The sequence below is a fragment of the Larimichthys crocea genome, chromosome XVII (assembly GCF_000972845.2).
Source record: "Larimichthys crocea isolate SSNF chromosome XVII, L_crocea_2.0, whole genome shotgun sequence".
Classification (NCBI taxonomy): Eukaryota; Metazoa; Chordata; class Actinopteri; family Sciaenidae; genus Larimichthys; species Larimichthys crocea.
Window position 1 is genome coordinate 10,784,904 of NC_040027.1, and position 23,412 is coordinate 10,808,315.

The following is a 23,412-nucleotide window of genomic DNA, read 5'->3' on the forward strand; positions in this document are numbered from 1 at the left end:
TAAGAACGACTCAGATTAGTTTATTAGTTTGCACAAACGCAGTATGAAGTGTAAAGTGATACTACAGGTGTATTTACAGGAAGTAAAGTTGTAGTATTTGCCTCTAACAAGCTTCTTTCACCAACTTCTTGCATGTGCCATCTGTTCATCGCGGGGCTAAGTGAGTTATGAACAAACACAGAGGGAGGAATAGTTTAATATATTCAATCACCAACTCAATCCACCGAGGTCTAGTTTATGTGTTAATGCAATAAAAAACCAAAAGGACCCTGTGATTTACGCTACCTTCGACTTAAGGTGGAAAGTGAATTTTAGAAATCCAACCAGTCAGCTTGTACTTTTACTGACTTGCTGTTTCTCTGCCAACGCTGACAGATTAACGGGATGCTAGACATATCGGTCTATAAAGAATAACTTCAGCCCCTACTGTTCTGATATCTTAGATCTTAAGATTTGTCTGAAATTATTGATCCAACCACCTATAACCATAAAGAATATGTGCATTCCTAAGTTTATGACCTTTACGTCTGCAGCAGAGATCAAACGGCACATTTGGTTACCACGTGTGGACTTTTTGGAAGATCCAAACTGCCAAAAGTCATCACCCGAGGAGGCGTCAAACTCCTCTGTCTTATCTTCAAAGCAAAATCAGACACCACTGCTCTGAAGTATCCATTGTGGATTGAATAACTATATTTTAAAGTCTTTATTCATGGATCTATCCTGCGCCAATATCATTTTAAATCAATGACTCAGCAGCTCGAGAGCAGGCAGAATAATAAGCATATCGCTTCTCCAGAAAATAACATATTATGTTGGTGCTTGCATCTTTTCCTGCACATATTTGCAGGAGGAATAATTTTGGGGGACAAGCTCCCAAATTAAACAGCTTGTGAAGTTTATAAATAATGTAGGATTATGTGATTTAGTACTCTGGACATGTGGCTGTGGTGTTGTTTTACCCCTCCAAGGTCTGCAGCTCGCAGCCCTGCAGCTCCAGCTCTGAACTGGTGGGTGGCCTCAAGTCATAATAATGTGCGTGTGTGTGTGTGTGTGTGTGTGCTTCAGAGACAAATAAAGAATATGTGTGTGTGCGTTTTTTTAAAATTATGTGCATGTGAATGTTTGTGTTTGCCTAGAAGTTTGTGAGCGTTGCTAAAAAAAGGTGTTCATGCTGCCAGTTTGATGTGCGTGGGTGGGAACACGGTCTGCTGGGTTTGCCCCGAGGCTGACTCTCTCAGGCAGGTTGAATGTAAAATGCACACACACACACACACACACACACACACACACACACTGTCTATTTGTTGAGAGACAGAGCAAGGAGATCTACACCTGTACACAAATGTCTTGTATTGTTGTTTACAGGAAAACCTCCTGCAGCAGCCAACGTTTTGTCATACTTCATTGTTGTGGGCAAGTCAGCATTACATTAAGTGGCTCGGGAAAGCCGCACACTCGTAACTCTGAGAGATCAAAGATCAACTTTGTTAACAATAGCTCTAAATTATCTCATGGTGGATTTTCAGCTGCAGCGCCGTACAAGAAACTGTCCATAGGATTCTGACAGATAAATATGGGAGGTATAACCCTGTGAGGTCGATATGTATGAGTGTTACTGGACTGGTGGCGATGATTTCATCCTTGTGGTCATGAAGTAGGAGCATGAGATACAACAATAATCCGACCTGCTTGTCAAAAGAAGTATCATTTGTCATATCAATCATTTTGTTTGTAATATTACTGCAAACACCTTCACTTATACTAATATTTGTTAACCGGCCTTATTCTTCTAAAATGAGTTTTGGAGATGTGACATGACAAGTCAAAGATACTTTTGGTCAACGATACCCGTTACCAATACAAATATATCGCAAAAATTAACTGACTTTTTTTTTCTCCGAAAAAGAAAACGTTCATTCTACTGTTGTTAGGCGAATATTGGGAGTCGGTTCACATGATAAATAATAGGTGGCACCGATTCTTCAGTGTTCAAGTGTTTTGCATCTAAATGCAAATCAAAATACATTCATTAAAACACGGCTATGGTTTGCAAACACTTCAATCACATTTAATTAACACAGTCAGGAAAAGCTTTCATGAACTCGTCTGCAGAATGTTCATAACGGACACAACCTCCGTTTGTGGCGACCAAAGCATGCTTGTTTGTGGGTATGTTGAAGAACTCAAAGCACAGTCAAAGTGAGGCGTGTTAGAGAAATCCATTCAGTCGATAAATGTTTTTAGGAGACGGAGAGGTAAGGTCACGGTTATTCCCCCGCTTCCAGACTACAGTACAGTTCAACGCGGCTTCTTCCCTTGACACTACAGTGCGGCCCTGTTTGGCAAGAACATTAGAACTTGAAACGTCCATTGAAGGACATCGTAATTGGCTGGCGACGTGGCTCGATTCATCAAACAAGTTTAGAAGAACAGTCCTCCTCTCCTCTCGGTGCTTGTTCTCAGGTTCAGGTCTCACTGACTCATTCAGCATTCATCCAAACACATCACTGCAAAGATCATTTCACAAAGATGTTTTTTTATGATGACTTGTTTGTGCAATATTCATTAAGTGTAATGAAGGAAAAACAAATAGACGTCAACACTTGATTTAAACATCCATTCCATAAATTCGAGTACCTGATGACTCGTGACCAGCGTTTCTGTGGAGGTGCTACTGTATGGATGAAGAAAACAAAAAAACAGATGGTGTGTGCAGCGATGGAGTCAAGGAGATATTTCCTCTCATGTATAATTGAATCTCATCTCTGGTGGAAATTATGGGAGCATAAACCTCGTCTACAGTAGATATGGGCTTTAATTGTTAGAGCTCATTTTGCTCAGTCTAATGGAAAATGCACAAAAGAGAATAGTACATGGTGGTGTACTACTTCATCTAGGACAGCATGCCCCAAGTGTGACTCAACACTCCAATTCTTTTTAAAAAAATAATCATTTTCCAGTGACTTTTGTGGCTCGCTATTTGAGAAAAAGTACACGACCAAAAAGTTTTGGACATTATAGCAGCTACAGAATCGGTCTGATCTTGATCGTTTGGTGTATGGTGGACGTAAAAGTCAGTCCAAGCTGAGGTTTTCGGGGTTTTTAGTCTTGGTTCGTGCAAATAGGGACATTCAATCACGTGAACAGCTTCAACAACCAATGGGAGCGCTCTATCTAGAACCATCAAGAAGCAGACAACTAGCTATACAGTAATAAACATGGAGGGGACTCTGGAGAGAGGAAAGTCTCAGCTCACTCGGTTGGTTGGAGGAGTCGTGGAGAGAGCAAGAAGTGTCTTTGACAAGACCTCCAAAAGAAAGTCTTTGAAGTGCACACACAAGGGCAGCTGTGGCTAGAAGCTGCTTTTGCTTCAGCTCCATTGATTCATGTTTTTTTTCTTTTAAATTCCCACCAGGTGCAGGATGGAAATTTATCTTAAAATGAATCTCATTGTCTTGTCAACAGTGACCCTTGCTTGTCTTGGTAAAATCATAAAACATTGTGACTTCAGACAAAGTGTCCTTCGGTGTGAGAAAGTGTCAGACTTTCTTTCAAAAAGTTTTTTCAAGGTTTTCTGGTGCATGAAAGACAAGCGAGTTTTCATTTGTTCAAGAACCAAATGTTCAGCTGAGAAATAATGCTATAATTATAATACTGCATTAGTACAGACCTGTTAGGTGCAAAGTACAGCTTCAAATAGTTCTGTACATGATGGACAAACAAATGTTCTTTGGATGTTACCAATAATAAATTCAAAATTACTGTTGTTCCTGAGCACAGCTGTGTTTTCATTTAGCAGTCAGCTGTAACTATGCACCACTGGTGGGGTCATGTGTACTCACAGGTTGCCTGTCGCAAATTACCTAATTTACCCGGACATTCAAACAAAGCTCTAATCAAAAGGACACATGATGTTCCTGTTTAAGCCGAGAGCAGCCGTGAGCGTCGTTGACAGAGTGTGAGAGGCCTGAAACATCCAGCAGGGTTTTCTGCCATGTAACATTAAAGGTGCTTTCAGACAACAAACGCTTGCCGACAACGCCGCCGCGGCCACCATCTGCTGACATCTGTGGTCTGTATTTTGAATCAGCAGCAGCCTGTCCACCTCTGCTACCCACCTAATACAGTATAAGCTCCCGTAAAGTGTTAGGTACTTCTCGTGGGTTATCGTACTCGAAGCACAAAGTTACGTAGAGTGAGCATCAAATCATTTTAATTCTGTTATTTTACGGTAAAGCACAATGCTGCTTTGAGAAGTGACTGAATCAAACACTTGTCAGCGCTGGAGCACGATGTAGGCACAAAGCACACAATGGACCAACATGATGACAAGGCACTCAATTCAGATCAGACCGAGTGAAGAATAGTGAAGCCTCCTAATTCAAAAACAGAACTTCGGAGTGTTTGTCACTCAAGAGGAACACTCAAGTTTGCAACGTGCCGCCACAGTTCTCTTCAACAGTATCATCTCTGAAATGTCTTTTATGACGCTGGAGTTTGGATTAAACCATTTTTTTTAAAACTTCTAATTGGTCACCCTCAACTCATTTTCTCCAGACTGTCATTTGAAGTTCTGTTTAAGAGAAGCTGCGCCGCCTGATTAATTGGCTGAACAATTAATAATTTGACAGTTGGACGTTTTAAAAGAAGTTCTGTCTTGCAGTTTGAGCAGTTTCACGCTTCGATTTCCTCGCATGGCTTCTGTCAAAAGATCTGTTATTAACCGCGAGGAGCTTGTTTTAATATTACTTTTTACAGCACACGTTGTAGCCAAATGTAGTCTGGACTGAGATGTTGGTGTAATATTAATAAAACCGAACTAAAGCAGCCATGCTTCATGTTCAGAGCAGATCAGCATAAAGTAACATTTTATTTGAGGACGTCTGAATAAAACCTTACTGAATTATGTTCGGGGTGAGTACCCACGATGGGGCCGCTCCATCAAACCGCATGCAACAGTTTGCTGTCTTGTGTGAAGCACTTTGTAGCTTTTAAAAAGTTGCTGTTTGTATGATCATGTTATCAGTAGTTGTGGTATTGTGGTATGGGAGGCGAAGTCAGACAGCTACATCTCCATCCACAGCAGCCTCCGTCTGTCGTAGAGCAGGTGGTGGTGGCAGTATAAACACTTTTACAACTGTGGTGCAGCGCGGGACTGAACATGATGTTAAAAAGTTGTAAACAGACTTCGAGTTTGCTTAGTTGTGTCCATGTGGACTGTTGTATAAATCATTTATATGTGTCCACACTTTGACTCTCTGAATGAATATGTATGAGTGGGAAGTATGGGTACGTTTCTGAGGAGCTCTTCATGCGTATACTCAGGCGTATATTAATGTTTTAACATGTACGCCTCAGAAAGTCAGTTTCAGACCCTCAGAGTGGAGATTGGCTAAATTGTATACACACAATGTAAATCACTGTAAACCATTTCACAGAATCATACTGTGCATTCAGTCAAAGAATAGTTACTGTGGAAATGACAGTGACCAATGATGTACTGTAGAGTTACTTGTCAGCTGCTGCCAGTTAGTTACTGTGAATTTCACAGTGTAAAGTTTGGGAAATTGGAAGTTGGCAGAATAACAAGTGTCCTGAGACGTGTTGAGTAAACGTGTAAACACAATGTAGTGCCATCGCTGCCGGCGCTGTCGTTGCATACGCGTTGGTGGACAGCCTCAGTGGCAGCGAGCCAGCGGCCTCGAAAGCAGCTGAAGATAAAAAATAAAAAAAAGTACAGAAGAAACGCAAAGCGCTCAACTAAATGCTCCCGAATGAGTTGGACATGCAGCGTCCAAGCCTCTGTGGATCGCCGCTGGAGTGTCGACGGTCTTTGATGTGCGCTTCGCTCCCTCCTTTTGTGAAGCGAGATGTGAATATGTATCACTTAGGTTACATTCGCAGCGTGTTTTCTCACATGGGGATTTTTCAGACGCCTTCGAATTTACACTCGAACGATACGAGGATGACGCCCATGCTTAAATCTCTCCCCGCATTTACATTTACAGACTCATTTTTCTTCGGTTTTATAACTAGGCAGCACGCTCCATGGGGTGATGCCCAAGCTGAGAGATATAAACTGCGCTCGTTGCATATTGATGACAAATTAACTTCCAGTGCATCATAACTTTGAAAGAAGACAAGGGCACGGCGCGGATACCTCATTACTGTCCTAACTGTGAGCACAGAGCTGAAACATAACATGTATTCATAGAAGAATGTGGACGATTATTGAGGCCACCAGAGGATACACTGACTGAGGTTTATTTTACAGTAATAAAACACTCATATCTTTGTTTTTTACAAGAGTTCCGGCTGTTTTTCTGAACAAAAAAAATCTTTTCCTTGCTGAGCCGCAGATGACAGATACGTCCTGGCAGTCACGTCTACAGTAGGTGATGTTGAAGAAAACTAAACATGACTGCGCTCAGCAAGGAAACACTGCTGTGTGTCTGTGACTGCAACCAAACTGGAAAGAGTCTACATCTATGTCGTGCCTATCGAAGCAGATGCTCAAAACTTTAAGAAACTACTGAAAACTTTTTCACCCTCTGCTGACAGTTGTAGCTTTAAAGATGTGTGTGTCTCGGCACCAAACTGGACCTAAAGTCAAAGGTGAACGCTGTATACAAAACTACAAGTGAGCTACCGAGTTAACTGTCTAAAATACAAGTTAACTAACCCGGAACTGCTCTTTCTTTTTCCTCTGCGGTTCATTGTTGCTGAAGAGTTAAGCCTACGTGACAGGTTTGTTAACAGAAAGCAGGTCACCATCAGGTTAAAGTCCACGAGCAACCTTTCTTAAAGACCTGCTCTCTGTGCCCTCTGGTAAAAGGCCTGACTGAAAAATAACAAGATGAACCTCGTCCATTGCAAAGCAGCAACAAGAAGTGTCGTGTTTGATATGCCGGACGCTTAACTTCATTACAGCTTCTAGCCAGAGCTCGACAGTAATGAGTAATGTGATGAATACTGCACGTATTTTTATATTGTCTTGTTCAAATAATAAGCCAAGAATTATAACTAGGAATCGGCAGAAACTAGAATCAATAAGGAGAATCAGAATTGTTAAAATACAAACAATACCTGAGCTTCAGCCTCCACTAACATCAGGTAACTTCTTTAACATTTAACCTTCAAACCTCTTCAAACGTCTTAAATGAGTGGCGTTGCCGTTTGGGTTGTCATCTTCAAACTAAGCTGAACAGAAAAGACAGGATGTCTTCAAGATGTCGGACTGAGCTCATGACAGCGGACTGATCGATGTGGCTTACCCGCTGCACTCTGCTCACACACAGCCTCTCCTCCTGTGGGGACACTTTGTGGCTGTAATATCAACAAAAAAAAAAGAAAAGAAAAGACTGTGCACAGGGCTCAGATGAGCAGGACGAGGCTAAGGCCTCTCCGACCAAACAAAATCTCTCTGAATTTCTAAGCTCAGAGATGCTTACACAAACAGACGGGCAAAATCCATCTTTCTGACAGAAACCATTTCCAAAGCCCGAAGGCCCGGCCGGGTTCCTGGATGCACTTCTGAGCTGTGCCCACCTGGGAGTACGAGAGTGTGGGTGAAGTGTATGGAGGATAAAATATGAAGAATATGAGCTGTGTGTATCTGTGGCTCCGTTAGAACATGAGTGTCCCTTACTACTTTATTCCTCCTTCACTGGTTTGATCAAACTTCTATGTTTGAAAGAGAATAATTGCGCATACGTTAAACTATTCCTGAGCCGAGTCACAAGTCTTTCCTCTCAGCACTGTTTAACTCTGCGTGTGTGTGAGTGTGTGTGTGTGTGACGACAACAGACTGTGATACGAGTTCAAATCAAAGGATTACACGCCTGAGGCGAATGGACTGAATGAACCGGACCTTCTGCTCACAGTCCCGTAAGGTGGAACAGCATACACAGCACACACACACACACACACACACACACACATCTATTCCTATGAGGACTGCACACTGATGACATCCGTTCCGTTTCCTCGAACATCAGCTACAATCTTGTCACGTACCAGAAACCCTAATTCTGATCCTCGAGCTAAACCTTTTGAAGCCTCATAATTCACTCTGTAGTTTTCCATTCCATTCCTCAGTCGCCTTCCTGTTAGCCCTTTCATCCAGCTGACCTTTTACTCTGTATTAATCTGTGTCATTTATGCAATTTGATATTGAAGGTGATGTACAAGATGTTCTGTTGTAGGAAATAACAGATGAAGCAGTGTCTATCGACTGTATGAAACATGGATGTAGTATCACTGACGTCATCTACGAGTTTCTGAAGAGCTGTTGTGAAGCGCAGGCTGTGGTGGCTCCCCACTAATTTAAAAAAATGGACCAACACGTGGATCGTCGGTGAAGCTGAGGCGGACTGAATGCAGCCTGGAGGAGCGAGGTTGCAACTAGTTATGTAGTTAACATACGTAGATCTGTCACAGCACGATACACTGTCCACCATGGAATAGTTCAACATTCTTGGGGAATGTGCTGATTTGCTTATTGTGGGGACGAAAGACTGATGCCAACCTCATGTCTGCGTGTTAAGTTTACTGATCTGGTTATCTGGTTTTATGTGTTTGACCTGTACACAAGGATATCGCCATTCATCGAGGCAACCTTGAGTTTAAGGGATTTGTGTCCTTTTTATATTCATTTGATTTTTGAAAGATTATTCATGTCCTTCATCCAAGAGAAGCCAAAAAAACCCCAAAAAAAAAACAGAGAAACACCCAAACTTTAACACCTCCGCTGCCGCAGAGCAGCAGGAAGGCCGGGCTTTGATCGAAACCATTTGAAGCAAATGAGCTGCCTCAACTCAAGCTGCCACCATGAAACAGCTCACACTGTGAATCTGACACGACGACAACAGTTTGAGAACAGCGCTGGCCTGTTAACGGGCGATTAGACTTTATGAACTCGGTCGGATGATGAACAGTGGAGGTAGGACTGTTCCAAATCGTTTGGAAATATTAAAACTGAAAGTTTTGTGTCAGTGTTGTGATGATTACAATAATTTAACATTTCAGAAATTGTTTTTTTTCTTATCCTTGCTTCACACATTCATGTGTTAATTACTTTTTCCACATATCTGTATTACATGTTATCCTCTACTCCCCGACGTCCCGTGTTTATGCATCCCCCCTTCCTAATAACTCATCTGTTTGTGCAGCTCTGTTCTGGAGTCAGTAAAACTTATCGCCAACGAGCAATAATATCCTTCTTTCTCCAAAATGTCAACGCCTTCGGTGACAGAGACAAAACACTCTCATTCCCTGAGCAACCACAATATATTTAATCAAGTTTGGATTCAAATAGGAGCTGTAAATAAATGAGCATTTTCAAGCCGAAGAAATGAAATGCTCTGCACAAACTAAACCCTTACAGGTGTCCAAGCTTACCTGTAAATGGGGTCCTGCATCACCATCATCTTGCTCTCATCCCACGTCCACTCCTTCTTCTGTTAAAAAACAAAATGTGAAGTTTTTAAAACATAGATTGAAGGAAAATCACGTTAATTGGACAGTTAAACGAATAAAAGGAATAAAATAAATATCTTTCTGCTCCTTGTATCATCATTTTCATCTTTGAGACTCTCTGTTTAATCTGCTCTGCTCATTTGATTAAATCTATCTTCCAGTTTAATGTCACAATCAAAATGTCAACACACCGAAATTATTCATATTGATTTCCATCTCCACAGACCTTTTGTTGACTCAATCATTCAATCACTCCTATCTCCGCTCTTTCATTGAGATTCAGATGCAAATAGATTGCTGACCGCCACACTTGACATTTCCGCTTTCCGGCCAAAAGGAGCGAGAAAACAGGTGGAGCGAAAACATCCTTCTATATCGACCCGGCTTTCATTGCAGGCAGCCAATTAATTTGAAGCTGAGTCTTCTATGATGGCTTTAATATTTATCCCATCACAGCACAGGAGAAGGGATGTTTAGTCAAATCAGTCCCATCACATCTTCTTTCTCTCTGTTTGCCTTCAGAAAAGAAAAGTAGAATGGGACCGGATCCAAAATGGACTGGTGGAAACCAAAGCCGGGCTCAACGGGACTTCAAGGACCAAAGCTGTGCTATTATCGGTTCTCTTTTCAGTAACCATTAGTTCTTTTCACTCAGCCTGTTCAAGGAGTTCTTCTGCCGCATCATTCTGTATGAAGTGTACAAACCCAGAATGGGGGCTGGCATTGTTGTCCGCCTTTGCGTGGAGGTCATACTGACTCACAACAGTGCTCAATCAATGTGGAAAGGATGAGTCAGCAGGACGGGACATACATGTGCGCATGGTGTGCGGTTTAGTAAGAGAGAGTGGCAGAGAGTGATGAATACGAGCGGTAAAGAGGAGAAGCTGAGCAGTGGAGTCGTCAATCTGGCAGTAAATGGACAGTGGAGGTTTCAGTGTGCCGGTAAAAGGCCTGAAGTAAAGCAGCCGTGTGTTGTGTATAAAACATGGACGTAGTTTTGGTGACGTCACCCATAGGTTTAGGTTTCTGACTTGTGAGTCCTTGTGAAGCTCAGACTGTGGCGGCTCTGGTCGCCACATGGAGCTGAGGCGGACTTAAAGAAGTCCGGTTGCTCAAACAAGCCACCTGTGATGTCACCCACCTGTCAATCAAAGCAACCAATCCCTTAATTATGCATCATTTTAAGCCCGGGTAAACAAATCATTACAGTTGTCATGAACATGGCGTTTATTTTATACCGGGCTGTAAACATTGCTGCGTTTTTGTTGTGAAGTTAACATCTGTAGCCAGCCTCAAGTGGCCGTTCAAGGAACTGCAGTTTTTGGCACTTCTGCGTTGGCTTCACTTCACAGTCACGGGGACTTAGTTTGGTTGTTGCCCAACTGTTGAAATACCAATGACAACCAGGTCCGCTTAAGTTTAGGGGGTGCTACCCTCAGTGGAAAACAAAGTAGAGGCAGCAAAAGAGAGTAGATTAGAGCCGGGTCGTATATATTCATAGTCGTATTGTGGGATCTCTGTAGAAAGGGCTCTTGGCTTTCTTCTTCCATTGGCAGTGTACATAACAGAACTTAAACTTGTTGATCTGCTGTTTCATAACAAAATGCACCCTGAGAGTCGCAGTTCAGTTTCTACATTCGGTTTAAATATATTAATTTTCAAGGCCAACTGTTTTTAATACTGATGAATCAGCTGGGAGGAGTTTCATGCCCATCCAGGTCGAATGAGCGCTCAGACTGTGAGTCACCTAACTGTCTTTGTAGAAAATGAACACAGAACTTTTATTCTAGGAAACAGCATCAACCAAAATAAACCTTGAACCACAATGACGGATGACAGCAGCAGGCTGGGTTTGAAAAAGCGTTATTAAAAACGTCACGTTCATAAAGAGTGGAGATTACAGTTTGCTGATGTATTCAGTCATTACTGATTTTTAATTGATCGATCTAATATGACGGCCTTCTGGTAAGGCAGAGGTCGCAACTCCACGGACATGAAAAGTCCATAAAAACACCAATAAATCAGATTTAAGAGAGGCACATATCATCAGACCATCATATATCAGATAGTATACGGTCATGGAAGCATATTTTAAAAATGATTTACCATCCACACACACGATTATATGCAGATAGGCACGCACTAACAGAACTGAGCGTTTATATTGGTGTAATGAAGTGGCTGTTCCTCAGCGGACCATTTAGACAACCCAATTAAGCCTCTGTTTTAATGAGACACTAATGTAAATCGGTGACGTACATCTGCCTGTAAGAACGAGTCAAGGTCAATACATGTCCCACATGTCCAAACGTGCTATTTTTGTTATTATAATAGGTAATATACAAGAATTACAGTCTTTTATGACCGTTTGGAAACCTTTCAACAGATGTCATTGTTCAAGTTTCAGCACTAAAATGAATTACGACCATAAAATTTAACACAGGCTTGTAAAAAAAAAGAAAATCAGGTTTGATCTATTTAAATTCATTAAATTTGACATTTGGAGGCAACGTTCAAGTTAAAGCAGCAACATGGTTCAAGCTCACACCCAACACAAACAGATCAACAAGTGATCGGAAGAAGTCTGTCGATTTCCTACCAGCAAACCAGGAGAATTCAAGTTCTGACAGGATGATTTAAAACGAGCTGACGTGCAGACTGGTAAAACAATTCAACAAGCGTGCACTTGCTTTGGATGGAGCAACAGTTTAAACTGTTATATTAAATATTAAATACATTTCAGAAGACTGTGAGCAGCCTGGAACCTTGAAAAACAGGTTTCAAGTCTGGATAAATGGATTGAGATGAAAAGCTGATTGCCGGTGAGAAGAACGGAGCTCTACTGAATTAACTTCACATTGTCCCCATCCACTGGTCCTTCACCTGTCAAGACTCTCCGTGATTCTTCGGTCCGTCTCTGTGGATTACATCTCTCAGCCTCCACCTGGAAACACTCATCTCCGTTCTCACCCATCCCTTTATTCTTCGCTCTTTTCTCATCTTTTATCTCCTCTCGTTACTCTTCAACATCTGTCTCTTTTCTTCTACATCTTCCCCCGTACTTCCCATTCCTCTCAGGCTCTTTATCTTCGTCTCCATTCTCACCTCCGTCTGCCTTCTAATTAAGACAAGGATCGATCTCCACCTCCTGTGCCCTCATACAGGGCACAGGAAATGGATCTGGACTGGTTCTTTAGTGACTGACTCAACATCATCTACGGTTTTAGCAAGTACCAGCATTACCTGTTTTACTCGTGTGTGTGTTTGGCTGGCTGACGGCATGATTGTAATTATACAAGAACTGCATAAATCCTAACATCTGCATGTTTCTGTCTGCGACGTCAGATCTGTGGGCAGCCGATGAGCCACACGGCAGGGACAGAACAAACAAAGTCCAATCCACCCACTTCATCTCTCGTAATTAGAGATAATATCTCGTCAACAGACACAGACCAAGAGTGCAGATCGGTGTGCAGAGTCCTTTTTTTTTGTTGTTTTAGTTCATCTCTTCTCTTAATGGAAATAAAAGAAAATAGCCACAGCCTGGAGTCATGAGTGTCGAGTACACTGCAGTGTGGGTCGATACTCAAGACAGTGAACATCTAGAATAACTCGACCAAAATACCTTTGTGGATTGTGGAATACTTTGAGATTGTGCCATTTAAAATTCAGTCATTGACTAGCGGATACACGCTATATAACCAATAGAGTACTGCTGTAGTAATAGATGGCTGTGCTGATTAGAACAATTACTTCATGTTGCTTCTCCTTGACGAAGTGTAAACAATGAATTGAGTTGTGAGTACTTTATTATTCTGTTTTCTTTTGGCTTATATTGGTTATTACAATTTTTTTGTGTTTTAATGGTGCAAATGGAGAAAAATGTCAAGGCTTTTTCAAGTCTGACTATAGTCTACAGGAGATTATGAAAACTGAGAAAAAACAGATTGCAGATCAGATCGTGGGTCACGATCATGACGTGATTAAATCATGATAACTATTGGCCAGATCGTCGACCACTACATGTAAACATTTTATACACAAAACTGAATACTGAAATGCATCACACAAGCAAATACAAATACAGAATCATAGCATAGCATTGGTATATCAATACAGAAAGATGGTAATAAGAGATTTTCTTGTTATAACAAGATGCTAAATTTGAATGTTTTTGTATATTTTGAGGTAGATAGAGAGCCAATCAAAGCCTAATAAAAAGACATAGTAGCCTATATTAAAATTGGCATTGGCTCAATAGAACAAAAATGTTCAGGTTTATCTTCTTCTCGGCAACATACAGTCACCTGGCATCGGCAGACTGATTCGCAGATGTGAATTAGTTCATTTTTGATTTCCAAGGGGCGTTACAAGGGATCTGCCTCTGAGTGCAATTTGAATAGACCTTCAACCAATCGTGCAAGCTGGAGCAGTGAAGCAGGAAACTTTTTTCTAGCTGAACAAAAAAACTTAAAACGTGTTTCTGAAAACTTTGAGGTGAGAAACATTATATTCATGGTTGGGATTGGCCTGACTAGTTTCACGACGGATGGAATTCAGCCAGACCAAATAAAACACGAGCTCAGCAGATTCGTCTGGTTTCGTCTGGATCACGATCCCAAGCGTTTGATTTGAAGTGACACTAAAACACATCGCATGCACCCAAGACGAAGATCCTTCCTTTCAAAGTTTAAGTTAAAAAAAAAGAAAAGAAAAAAAAGTCACTCACTTTTTTCTTTTTCCTCAAGTTGACTTTCACGCCGTCTACAGACACGATGATGTTGACTTTTTTCTTCTTGATGTTTTTCACCTTGAATTCATACTGCAGAGAGAAGACACACACACAGATGTATTAATACTTTGGAGGATTAAGGTAGACCACGACATTGTTAGAGCCTCTCAAATATTTGAAGATGGGTCAGTCTGAGTCACGCCTGGAGGACATACATACAGAATAACACACATTCAAAATATGCAGAAATAAAAATGTTCATTTACGCATTTTGTTCACGAGTTTCTGTGGCCCGGAGATTAAAAACGCGAAAGCATGGATGACCTTCAACATCACTCAACAGATACAAATGAAAAAATGTGCCAATTTCATTTTCATGTAATGTATGAAACTTCACAGAATTCAAATCTTTTACAATTTGTTACTACAGCTTTACAAACTCTTTTTGATACTTTTCTTGAGTATAAAGCATTTATTCTGTGATTTCCATTGGAAAAACAGACACACAAACTTTGTCTCTCCAAAATAAAACATGAAAGTAACAATATTCTAACTAATTGAGACAAGATAGACTTGAAGTAAATGCCAGTTGAGAACTTGTATTCTCCCCTTGGCGGACTCAAAACAGACAATGTCATTGTCCCAGGACAATGACAAGGTCTGAAAAAACTCTGAAATATTCTGGTAAACAGATTATGGAAAATTGAAAAGACTTGATGTTAAATTTGTCGACTTTGTGTCAAAAGGCTTGAAAAAAAAAGAAGGCAAGATTGAATATTTATTTGGTGTTTATTCTGATTTATCCATTTAAATAAATATACAGCGCAGGTTTCTGTTATTGTGCATTAGAGCGATTATATTTCAGCCCCAAATACCCGAGAGTTTTCAACAGTCTGTGTGCTATGATTTGTTTCATTCGCGTGGATCAATATCCAGCTTTAGAAGTGTCATTTAATGTTTGCTGGAAGATCTCGACGACCATGAAACGTATTTGAGTAAGTGCTTGAGTGCAGCCGCTTTGTGGGCGACATTAGAGACGCTGCGAGGTAAAGCCAACTGTGTGACTGTACAAAGAAACATGAAATCTTGGTTTGAGCTTCCATCACACTTTGCCATTTAAGAACTCTTATTTAACTCCAATTCAAGGTTTCGCACTAATGACGTCACGGAAAATGACAAACAGTCCTGCTGAATGAACATAGCATGCTCTGCAGACCTCTGTCACAGTCGATTTACACACCATAGATCAGCCTGAGACGCCTCCTCTGCCTTTAATGGACCCTTGAGCAGAAACAACAGCACTGCAGCAGCAGACCAGAGTCAATACAGTGTACTGTTTCCATATCAAACACAAAGCAGGTCATATTTAAAAGCAAGGACATATGGCCATCCTACTTCTCCTTCCTATAATCCTCTGCATGCTGGCGGTACTTGAAATTAGTGAGATGTAATTGAGTCGTAGGAAACCACCTGTCCCAGTAACCTGGAGAGACATTAGCACCAAGTACCGTCTGTGTGTCTATTTCCGTTCATCAGCGCTCTCATCGAGTTGGTCAGTGGCCGCGGTCTTGCTGGGCGAGACATTATTGTGCTTTCCTAAAAAGTGGACGCTCATTAATGCTCCACCAGCGAGCAACCCAATGCAGGAAGGCGACAGTGTTATGAGGCCGAGATGCTGCGAGATTCACAAATTAAATTCTGTGTCTCAGGTACTGATGCTCGTGGGAAATCTGCTGAGTGCAAGCAAGTGAGAAATCGAAAACTTCGGCGAGGACGCGGGGTGAGACGGAGCTCTGTCCAAACAAGCTGACGAGTTGACTTACTTCGCCCACCTTAAGCAAACACCGAAAAAACAACACTTGGTTGACCGATGAAGCTTTTTAAGCTTTCAGAAGTGACCTTGAGATTTCGCTCAGACCTGCCAAGTGTCTGGCAGTAAAATCTGCAATGTCATGCTCTGCTGCTGTAAAGAAACTAACTGGGTTTCTTACTTTCTGTGTTTGCATTCAATCACCTCCAAATTAAATCTAAATGGAGAAACTTTTTTCAGCTTAATCTGTCATGATTTCCCAACTGCACGCTGTCAATCAATCTATCAATATTCCAGCTGTTAGAGCTGTCCGTCACCCTCTCTCTTCTCTGTGGAGTCATTCTCAACTCATTTAACATCGACTTAGTTTTCTCTAATTGCATTTCCCTTTTAAAAAAGACCAGTTCAAGCGAGAGGGGAAGTAACACACTCCCTGTTAGATTTATAATAGTAATAAAACGTTAAATTAAATAAGTAGGGATGGGCATCGTTAAGAGATTTATCGATACAGTACTGCTTATTGTTACAGACACTCACCATAGTTTGGAGCAAAAGAATAAAGTTGTCACGTTACACATTTTTAGGGTTGAGCTTCTCCTTGCAGATTTCTCAAACTCATATTGTTACGAATCAAATCTTTTAACTGTTGCTAAGACAAATTATTGGTTGGCTTTGTTAAATATTGGATTCTGATGGTCAATTATGGTAATCTAGGACAGAACACTGCTATGAATAATCTCCAGTTCTAACAGTAGATGTGGTAAAAACCTTTTACATCAATAATTTGATACAAAATGTTGATTTCTTTAGTACATAGCCATGTAATAAAAGAGATGTTGTGAAAATAAACTGAACCTGTCAGGGTTTATTCTGCAGTAATGACCGGTCTGCTGTACGTTATACCTCATACACACATAAGCAAAAGCAAAGTTACATTTTCAGGTCTGGGAACTTTGTGGTGAGCATTTGGTCTTATTTTGAACCAAACTATTGATCAATTAGAACAAAAATTACTTTATTTAAAAAGGAAAATAGCAGGTTACATATTCAGTCGTAACGCTATTTATGGGCTATTATGATATTTCCTAGGGATGCACAATTGTTTTCAGCCGTTACAAAATATCAAATAATCACCTGCTTCTCATGGCTGACATGACATATCTAAAGGTTAAAATGCAATGAATGAATATGGCTGATTACATTTCCTACAGCTAACAACGCATACATCAGTGCGATGATGATGATTAATCATTATTTTCTGTGGCAATTTTCTACAAGGCTCTTTGTGAAGAGGTCATATATCAGAAAAAGAAGAAATGATTACGTTTGTATTGAGGGGAACTCAATGTTCTCTTTATTAGTGGACTGCAATCATTGTGTTTACTCAGCTGCATGTTTCTCAATCTCTCCAGAGATAATGTCAATAAATGATGGATGGGGTAGATTCTTCTACAGGGGAAGAAAATGTCACGACTTTCCTGCTGTAAAAAGAATATGCTAGAAAACAACCTGTTGATACCTTCAACACTCCTACAGTCTATCTTTATACAGTAATCTGAAGGAACGTCTCAAACTACATGGATGATGGTGTGTTTTATGGGGGCGTCGTAATGTTGACTGTGCCTCACATGTGAGATTTAAACGTCGGTAAGCCTGATGGATTGCATGATTGACCTCTACGGAGATGATTACGGCTGCAATTTAACAGACTTCACGCGGGACTTGACTGGCTAAATGTATGCAGCATAAGATGACAGAAAGCACTTAACTCTAATAAGCCTGTCTATTCCAGTCCCATCATTGAATCCACAGCATCCACCACGCAGCTCACACTCCCCCCGAGGCTTTCAAGCTTCCAAGACACAGCAGCGGCATGATTTATAATATCGCCGCCGCATCCATCTGAGTAACGCGAGAATATGAATGCATGTAATTAAAACACTTGTACCACAGAACCCGCTGCACTTGAGGAATCGCGCAGGCATTCATTTTACCTGGCAATTTATTCAGCCCGACTTCTCCCCCAAATGCAGCACCTCTACACCAGACGGGGTGGTGAGAGTGTTTTTAATGAGCGCAGATAACAGCCCGCAACACGTTGTAGGTCATTTAGAATAATCCCTAATGTCACTGCTAGATGAGCCTCCCGAGTCTGTGCCTCAAAATGCTATTAAATTTGTCATTTCAGCCGCAGCCTGGCTTGTTTTTGACAAAAGAGGCAGCGCCGAGATGTTGATGCACATCAGTTTCTCTATTGCTGATGAAAATGTGAAGCCATGTGACGATATCAAACATCTGCAACGTAAAATGTCTATAACTGTGAACTGGATGGTTGTTTTTTTATGGAGTTAGGTTCCCTTGTTGCTTCATTAGAAATTTGTCCAGTCATCCTTGACCATGACCATAAACATAACCGCTTATCCTTATCTGGGTCAGGACCTGGGCCTGGAGCCTATCCCAGGCTGGCATTGGACCATGGGAGGTAGCCGGAGTACCCGCAAAGAACCCACACAGACACGGGAAGAACATGCAAACTCAGCCCGGGGTTAGAAGCAGGAACCTTCATGCTATGAGGCGACCGAGCAAACCACCGCACCACGTTACTGCCCTGGTCATTTTTCATTATTTATTTTAATCCTAAAAAATTTAGAGAATGAAGAGAGAAAGCTCATTGTGGACATTGGCCATCACTATTCACCAGGGAAGGCTGTGAAATACTGTGAAAAAAACTTTAAAAATTTTAAGATTTTTCTAATTCAACTTACCGGATAAATTAAAGAAACTATTCATAGATTAATTGATTTAAAAAAAGGGCTGTTAGAGGCAGGCCTGTAGGTCATTTTTAAGTCCTATATTTAGAGATCACACAAAGGTCCCGGTTTAAAACTGGTCTCCTGCGAGCAGGTATTTATTCCTGAGTTTGGCTGCTCTCACAGTAAACAGGATTTGTTTACATCCAGCAGTTCGGATTGGGACCGCTTCAGTATGCCAAGCATTGACAGGATATTAGCGCACATGTAAACAAACTGAAATGAATACTTGAGTCCAAGAATAGGCTCATCCATCATGCAAATAAGTACGCCGTAACATTTGCAGCCACTGTTTCCTGACGAACGGGTCGTTATTTCCTAAAAGGTCCTTTCCTCCCGTTCCTGCTATAATCCATCATTTTGGCAACAAAAGACGACAACACGCCGACAAGCGACAATGGCGTCCTCAGCCAGCGGGTGCCATTTACAGTCACAGAAAAAAATATCAGCTCGGAGCCAGGAGTGCACAATAAAAGCAATTCTGTCGATGACCACGATTCATTGTGGGAGGTTGAATGTTTTGGAGAGAGAGAGAGAAATAAAAGATTTGGATAAACATGCAGAACACATGCCCATACACACACACACACAGCTGAGGTCAACTAATGGGAGTCAATGAAAGCGTTCAATGATCTCTGCAGGACAGCAGAGTGCTTGCTGTATGCTGTTAAACAAGCTTTTTTTTCTCTTTCTGATTATGGTGTTGTTGTTGTCAAACCTCTTGTTCATATTTCATACAGGGGAATTTCATTTCTGCTGGCGCTGCCAAGTCAGCCGAGCCGCGTGAAGCTCCACTTTTCCCCCCCGCATGCCAATTTGTGCCAAACCGCTGCTTTTTGAGCGGCGCGAGCCTCTCCCCCGACCAATCATGAACACAGATGCATCTCAATGACATGTCGACTCCAGAGACGGGAGGAGAGGATAAAGAGGGCTGCGTAAGAATAACTGAGAGGCATAAGGAGAGATGTACAGGGGGAAGTAATGATACAGTGAGTATATGAAGTGTGATTAACAGTTTGGATCATTAAGTTCATAATTAACTTAAAGTCAAATGTCTCCTAGCTGTTGTGTTGTCATTAGGTGCTCGATGAGCTGATGTGTAAGTGGTTTTAACCTTCATGGAGCGCCTGAACTTGCCGCTCACACTTCAGGTGTTTTACTGCACGTCCACTCGAAGATGCTCCGGCTCCTCTTCGGTCTACGGTTCAAACCGCATGCCGAATCAATCGTCCAGCCGGCGGAGTATTCATTTCAAGGTTCAGCTGTGTCATTAGATGTACTACATTAGTAGGAAGATCTCTGGAAAACCTAATGATGTGTTGCTAATTTATGGCACATACCATATAGTTCACGGTGTTACTGTGGGGTTCATCTCACTGGTCAACGTTTTTCAGTATTTTCTGAGCCAAACCACTAATCGATTGAGAAAATGACTGACAGGTTAATCAATAAAGAAAATAATCCCATGTTTTCTTGACGAATGCTCTTGTGGTGAAGTCAGTGTGACGTTGTCATGCAGCTGCAACGAGTCAGTGAGGTCATGGACGGCAAATCATTGTCCACCTCCTGTTTCCTTTTCCTGTCCACAGTCAGTGTTGGTTCCTTTAAACCATGAGATTGCTCTCTAATGTTGACCAAGTAGGATAAGTTGCCTAAACTTGACCCCCAGCTACAGAGGTAGCAGACTGCGAGTATAACTCAGTATAGACACACTTGAGAACCGTGAACCAACCAGAAAGAACGTCTCCTTTAGATCAGTCTTAGCCTCAACTTTTATTCAAGATGCATGTTGTTTTTTTCTTGTCAGCCATCACTGTGGTTCTTTTTGTGTTAGAGTCAACAGAAAAGTGAAAATATTAACTAATAACAACATGCAGAGTCCAATATTTAAGCTATAAACCAAGCGTGATGTTTCCTGTGTGTCCTTGTAGGGTCAGATCACCTGGATTTCTTAAATACTGCTGTACCAGCTTCTTTAATATTATGTATTGCCTGATATGATCGGGAATCGGAATTGTTGGTAAAAACAAATGTGAACGGGACATGTACAAATCAACTAGAATACAAGACCGATGCTTTTTTGTGATTTAAAAACATGCCACCGCTGTTCCAACGCAAAGATTCTCAAACATACGATGCATGACCGCAGATCTGACGGGTCAGGAAGCCTGAGATTCGGGTGAGCGTGCACAATTTTACTTCAGAATAAGAGAGAAAAAACGATGGGGGAAAACGGATAATGGAATAACAGGATTGTTTTTTCTATTTTTAACAGTACCAATCAGCAGCCAGTGTTGCATATTCACTCATGTGTGAAGAGCTTTTGCTGCATCTCCTGATTAGACCACAGTTCCCAAGTCAATTCCCGAGAGACCGTCTTCCTCGGCGACTTACACCGCCCGCACGGCGCTGCCAACCTACAAAGCTTTCATCAAATTCTCTCTCTAATAAATCGAGCTCCTTTTTACCCATCCATCTCAATCTTAATTTTGTACTGCTGGTCATTCTACTGGATCTGTTTATGTTCCCCTCTCTCACCGCTCTGTCATATTTAACTCACATTACCGCGGCCGTGTTGATAGAGCACCGAGCCCCTTGTGTGCCACTCTCTCCCGCTTTATCATATTCTCTCTCATTTACACCCACTTGCTTCTCACGCTCTCTCTCTCGTTCTGTCTTACATTTTCTTTCCATATCACCCCCTCCTCTCTTTTTCTCCACAGACCGGTGGCTGATTCAATCTCAAGCAATATTGTTTATGAAAAGGCATTTCATTTTCAAAAACCACTTGTGTTTAAGACGCTACGGGGTCCGTCATGTTTCATAAATCTCAGCGACGCGCCGGTGTCTTTGAATCCGAGCCAAAATTTACAATCGTATATATATATATATGTTGGTTTATATGCACAAACACAACAGCACTAATCAGCTGCTACGTTAAGTGTTTCACAAAAAGCAAAAACAAAAAAAGAAGCAATATATTCTGAAACTTCTCTGGAAAACTAATTTAAAATCACATTACTCTGATGTAATAAAGTCAAAGTGATTTGATTCAAGGGCCGGCAGTCGATATGAAACATTATCATAAGCTCATTGGACATAATGAGTTACATGATGACCAGGATGGCTGAGTGTATCAGCTGGCAGTAACAGGTTTGAATGGCAGAGGAGGGAGGAGGGTTAAAACAGTTCCCAGCAGAGAACTGCTGCTGCTTGGTTGATCACTACCTCCCTTCACGCAGAGCAAAAAGTAAAGTTATTATACAGTTTCTGATTCACAGTTAATCCCTGCTGTGAGATTTGGAAAGAGTTTTGTTGTTGTGGCCAAGATTAACTGTCGCTTGGTCCAAGCAACACAACACAACCCACAACGTAAGCTCATTTATAACTGGAACTCTTATTGTGATTTACAAACGACAGAAAACTCAAAATCTACTGTCAGAAGCAGCAAAAATATAACTTAGTTCAACCATCAGTGGTGTTGTTACGTCTTCATTGAAAAATTGAAATGGGCATGGCGACAAATAGCGGACGTTAGTGTACCGTATACTGCTTAAATGTTAAGATGTGCTTGGAAGAAAACTGTTACACAGTTAGAAGTTAAAACTCAAAGTTCATTCTTGATAAGAACAGAGACAGAACAATACTGTAATACATTCAGAAGCTCCAGAATAACTATTAAGTGGACCTCGAGGTCAGGCTGCTGATTCCAAGGTTAAAAATTCACTTTGTCTTAGTGCGTACATGATTGTTGGGTTTTGAAGAGGTCTCTGACCAATGACGACTGCAGATTTGTATAAAAAAAGCAACTTTCAATCCAAAAATCTGCCACTTTAGCTCAACTATATGATCTATAGGGTCATAAATATGTGGAAACACTATCTCAACTATATGATCTATAGGGTCATAAATATGTGGAAACACTATACTATTTAATGTGAAAATGCCCCTGTGCACAAATCCAGGTTCATAAAGAAGTTTTCTGAAGAACCTCGCTAGTCAGAAGTCTACTGCTCCCAACATCTTTGGGATAAACCAGAACAGCGAGCCAGAACTTATCGTCCAACCTCAGTGGTCGACCTCATTAATGCTTTAGAAGAGTGGAGGATATATTATCAGCAGATTGGAATGAACTGTTCTGGCACTGGGGTGTCCGTACACTTTGTTCCATTGTTCGTATACATAGTGTACATCTCTAGCCATCAGCATAGATAAGATGAAAGAACAATCAAAAGGATAAATGGCTTCATTTCATGCCTCCGAGGATGTGATGCAAACAATCGATTAAACATGAACAGAGAGATTCTGCTGCCGGCTCCTCCAACCCAGTTCAGTCAGAGTCCGACAGCAGCGAGTTGTCAGTTGCTGTTACACCTGTTCAGTGGATTCATGAGCACAATCTGTCACACAAAGGAAACCCCATGAAGAGATTCTAGTGTGGTCCATCACTAATGTATAAAAAGCAACGTTTGGGACCGCGTCTATTTAGGAAGACATTTTAACATCTGGACGGTCTCCAGTGTGAAGAAAATAAAAAAATCAACTTCACAAGTTAAGTCTTCAGGCCAGATAAATGACTT

The 23,412-nt window shown here is 41.3% G+C and overlaps 1 protein-coding gene across 1 annotated transcript in view; it reads right to left on the reverse strand.

Annotated features, from left to right (window-relative positions):
- The window catches only part of nos1apa (nitric oxide synthase 1 (neuronal) adaptor protein a), a 149,932-nt gene that overhangs the window by 71,362 nt on the left and 55,158 nt on the right, over nt 1–23,412 (reverse strand). The window contains exons 3-4 of the mRNA XM_027289874.1: nt 14,210–14,302; nt 9,403–9,461 (exon numbers count right to left, since the gene is read on the reverse strand). Of these exons, the coding sequence (XP_027145675.1) occupies nt 9,403–9,461; nt 14,210–14,302 (152 nt within the window). The remainder of the gene's footprint in view (nt 1–9,402; nt 9,462–14,209; nt 14,303–23,412) is intronic.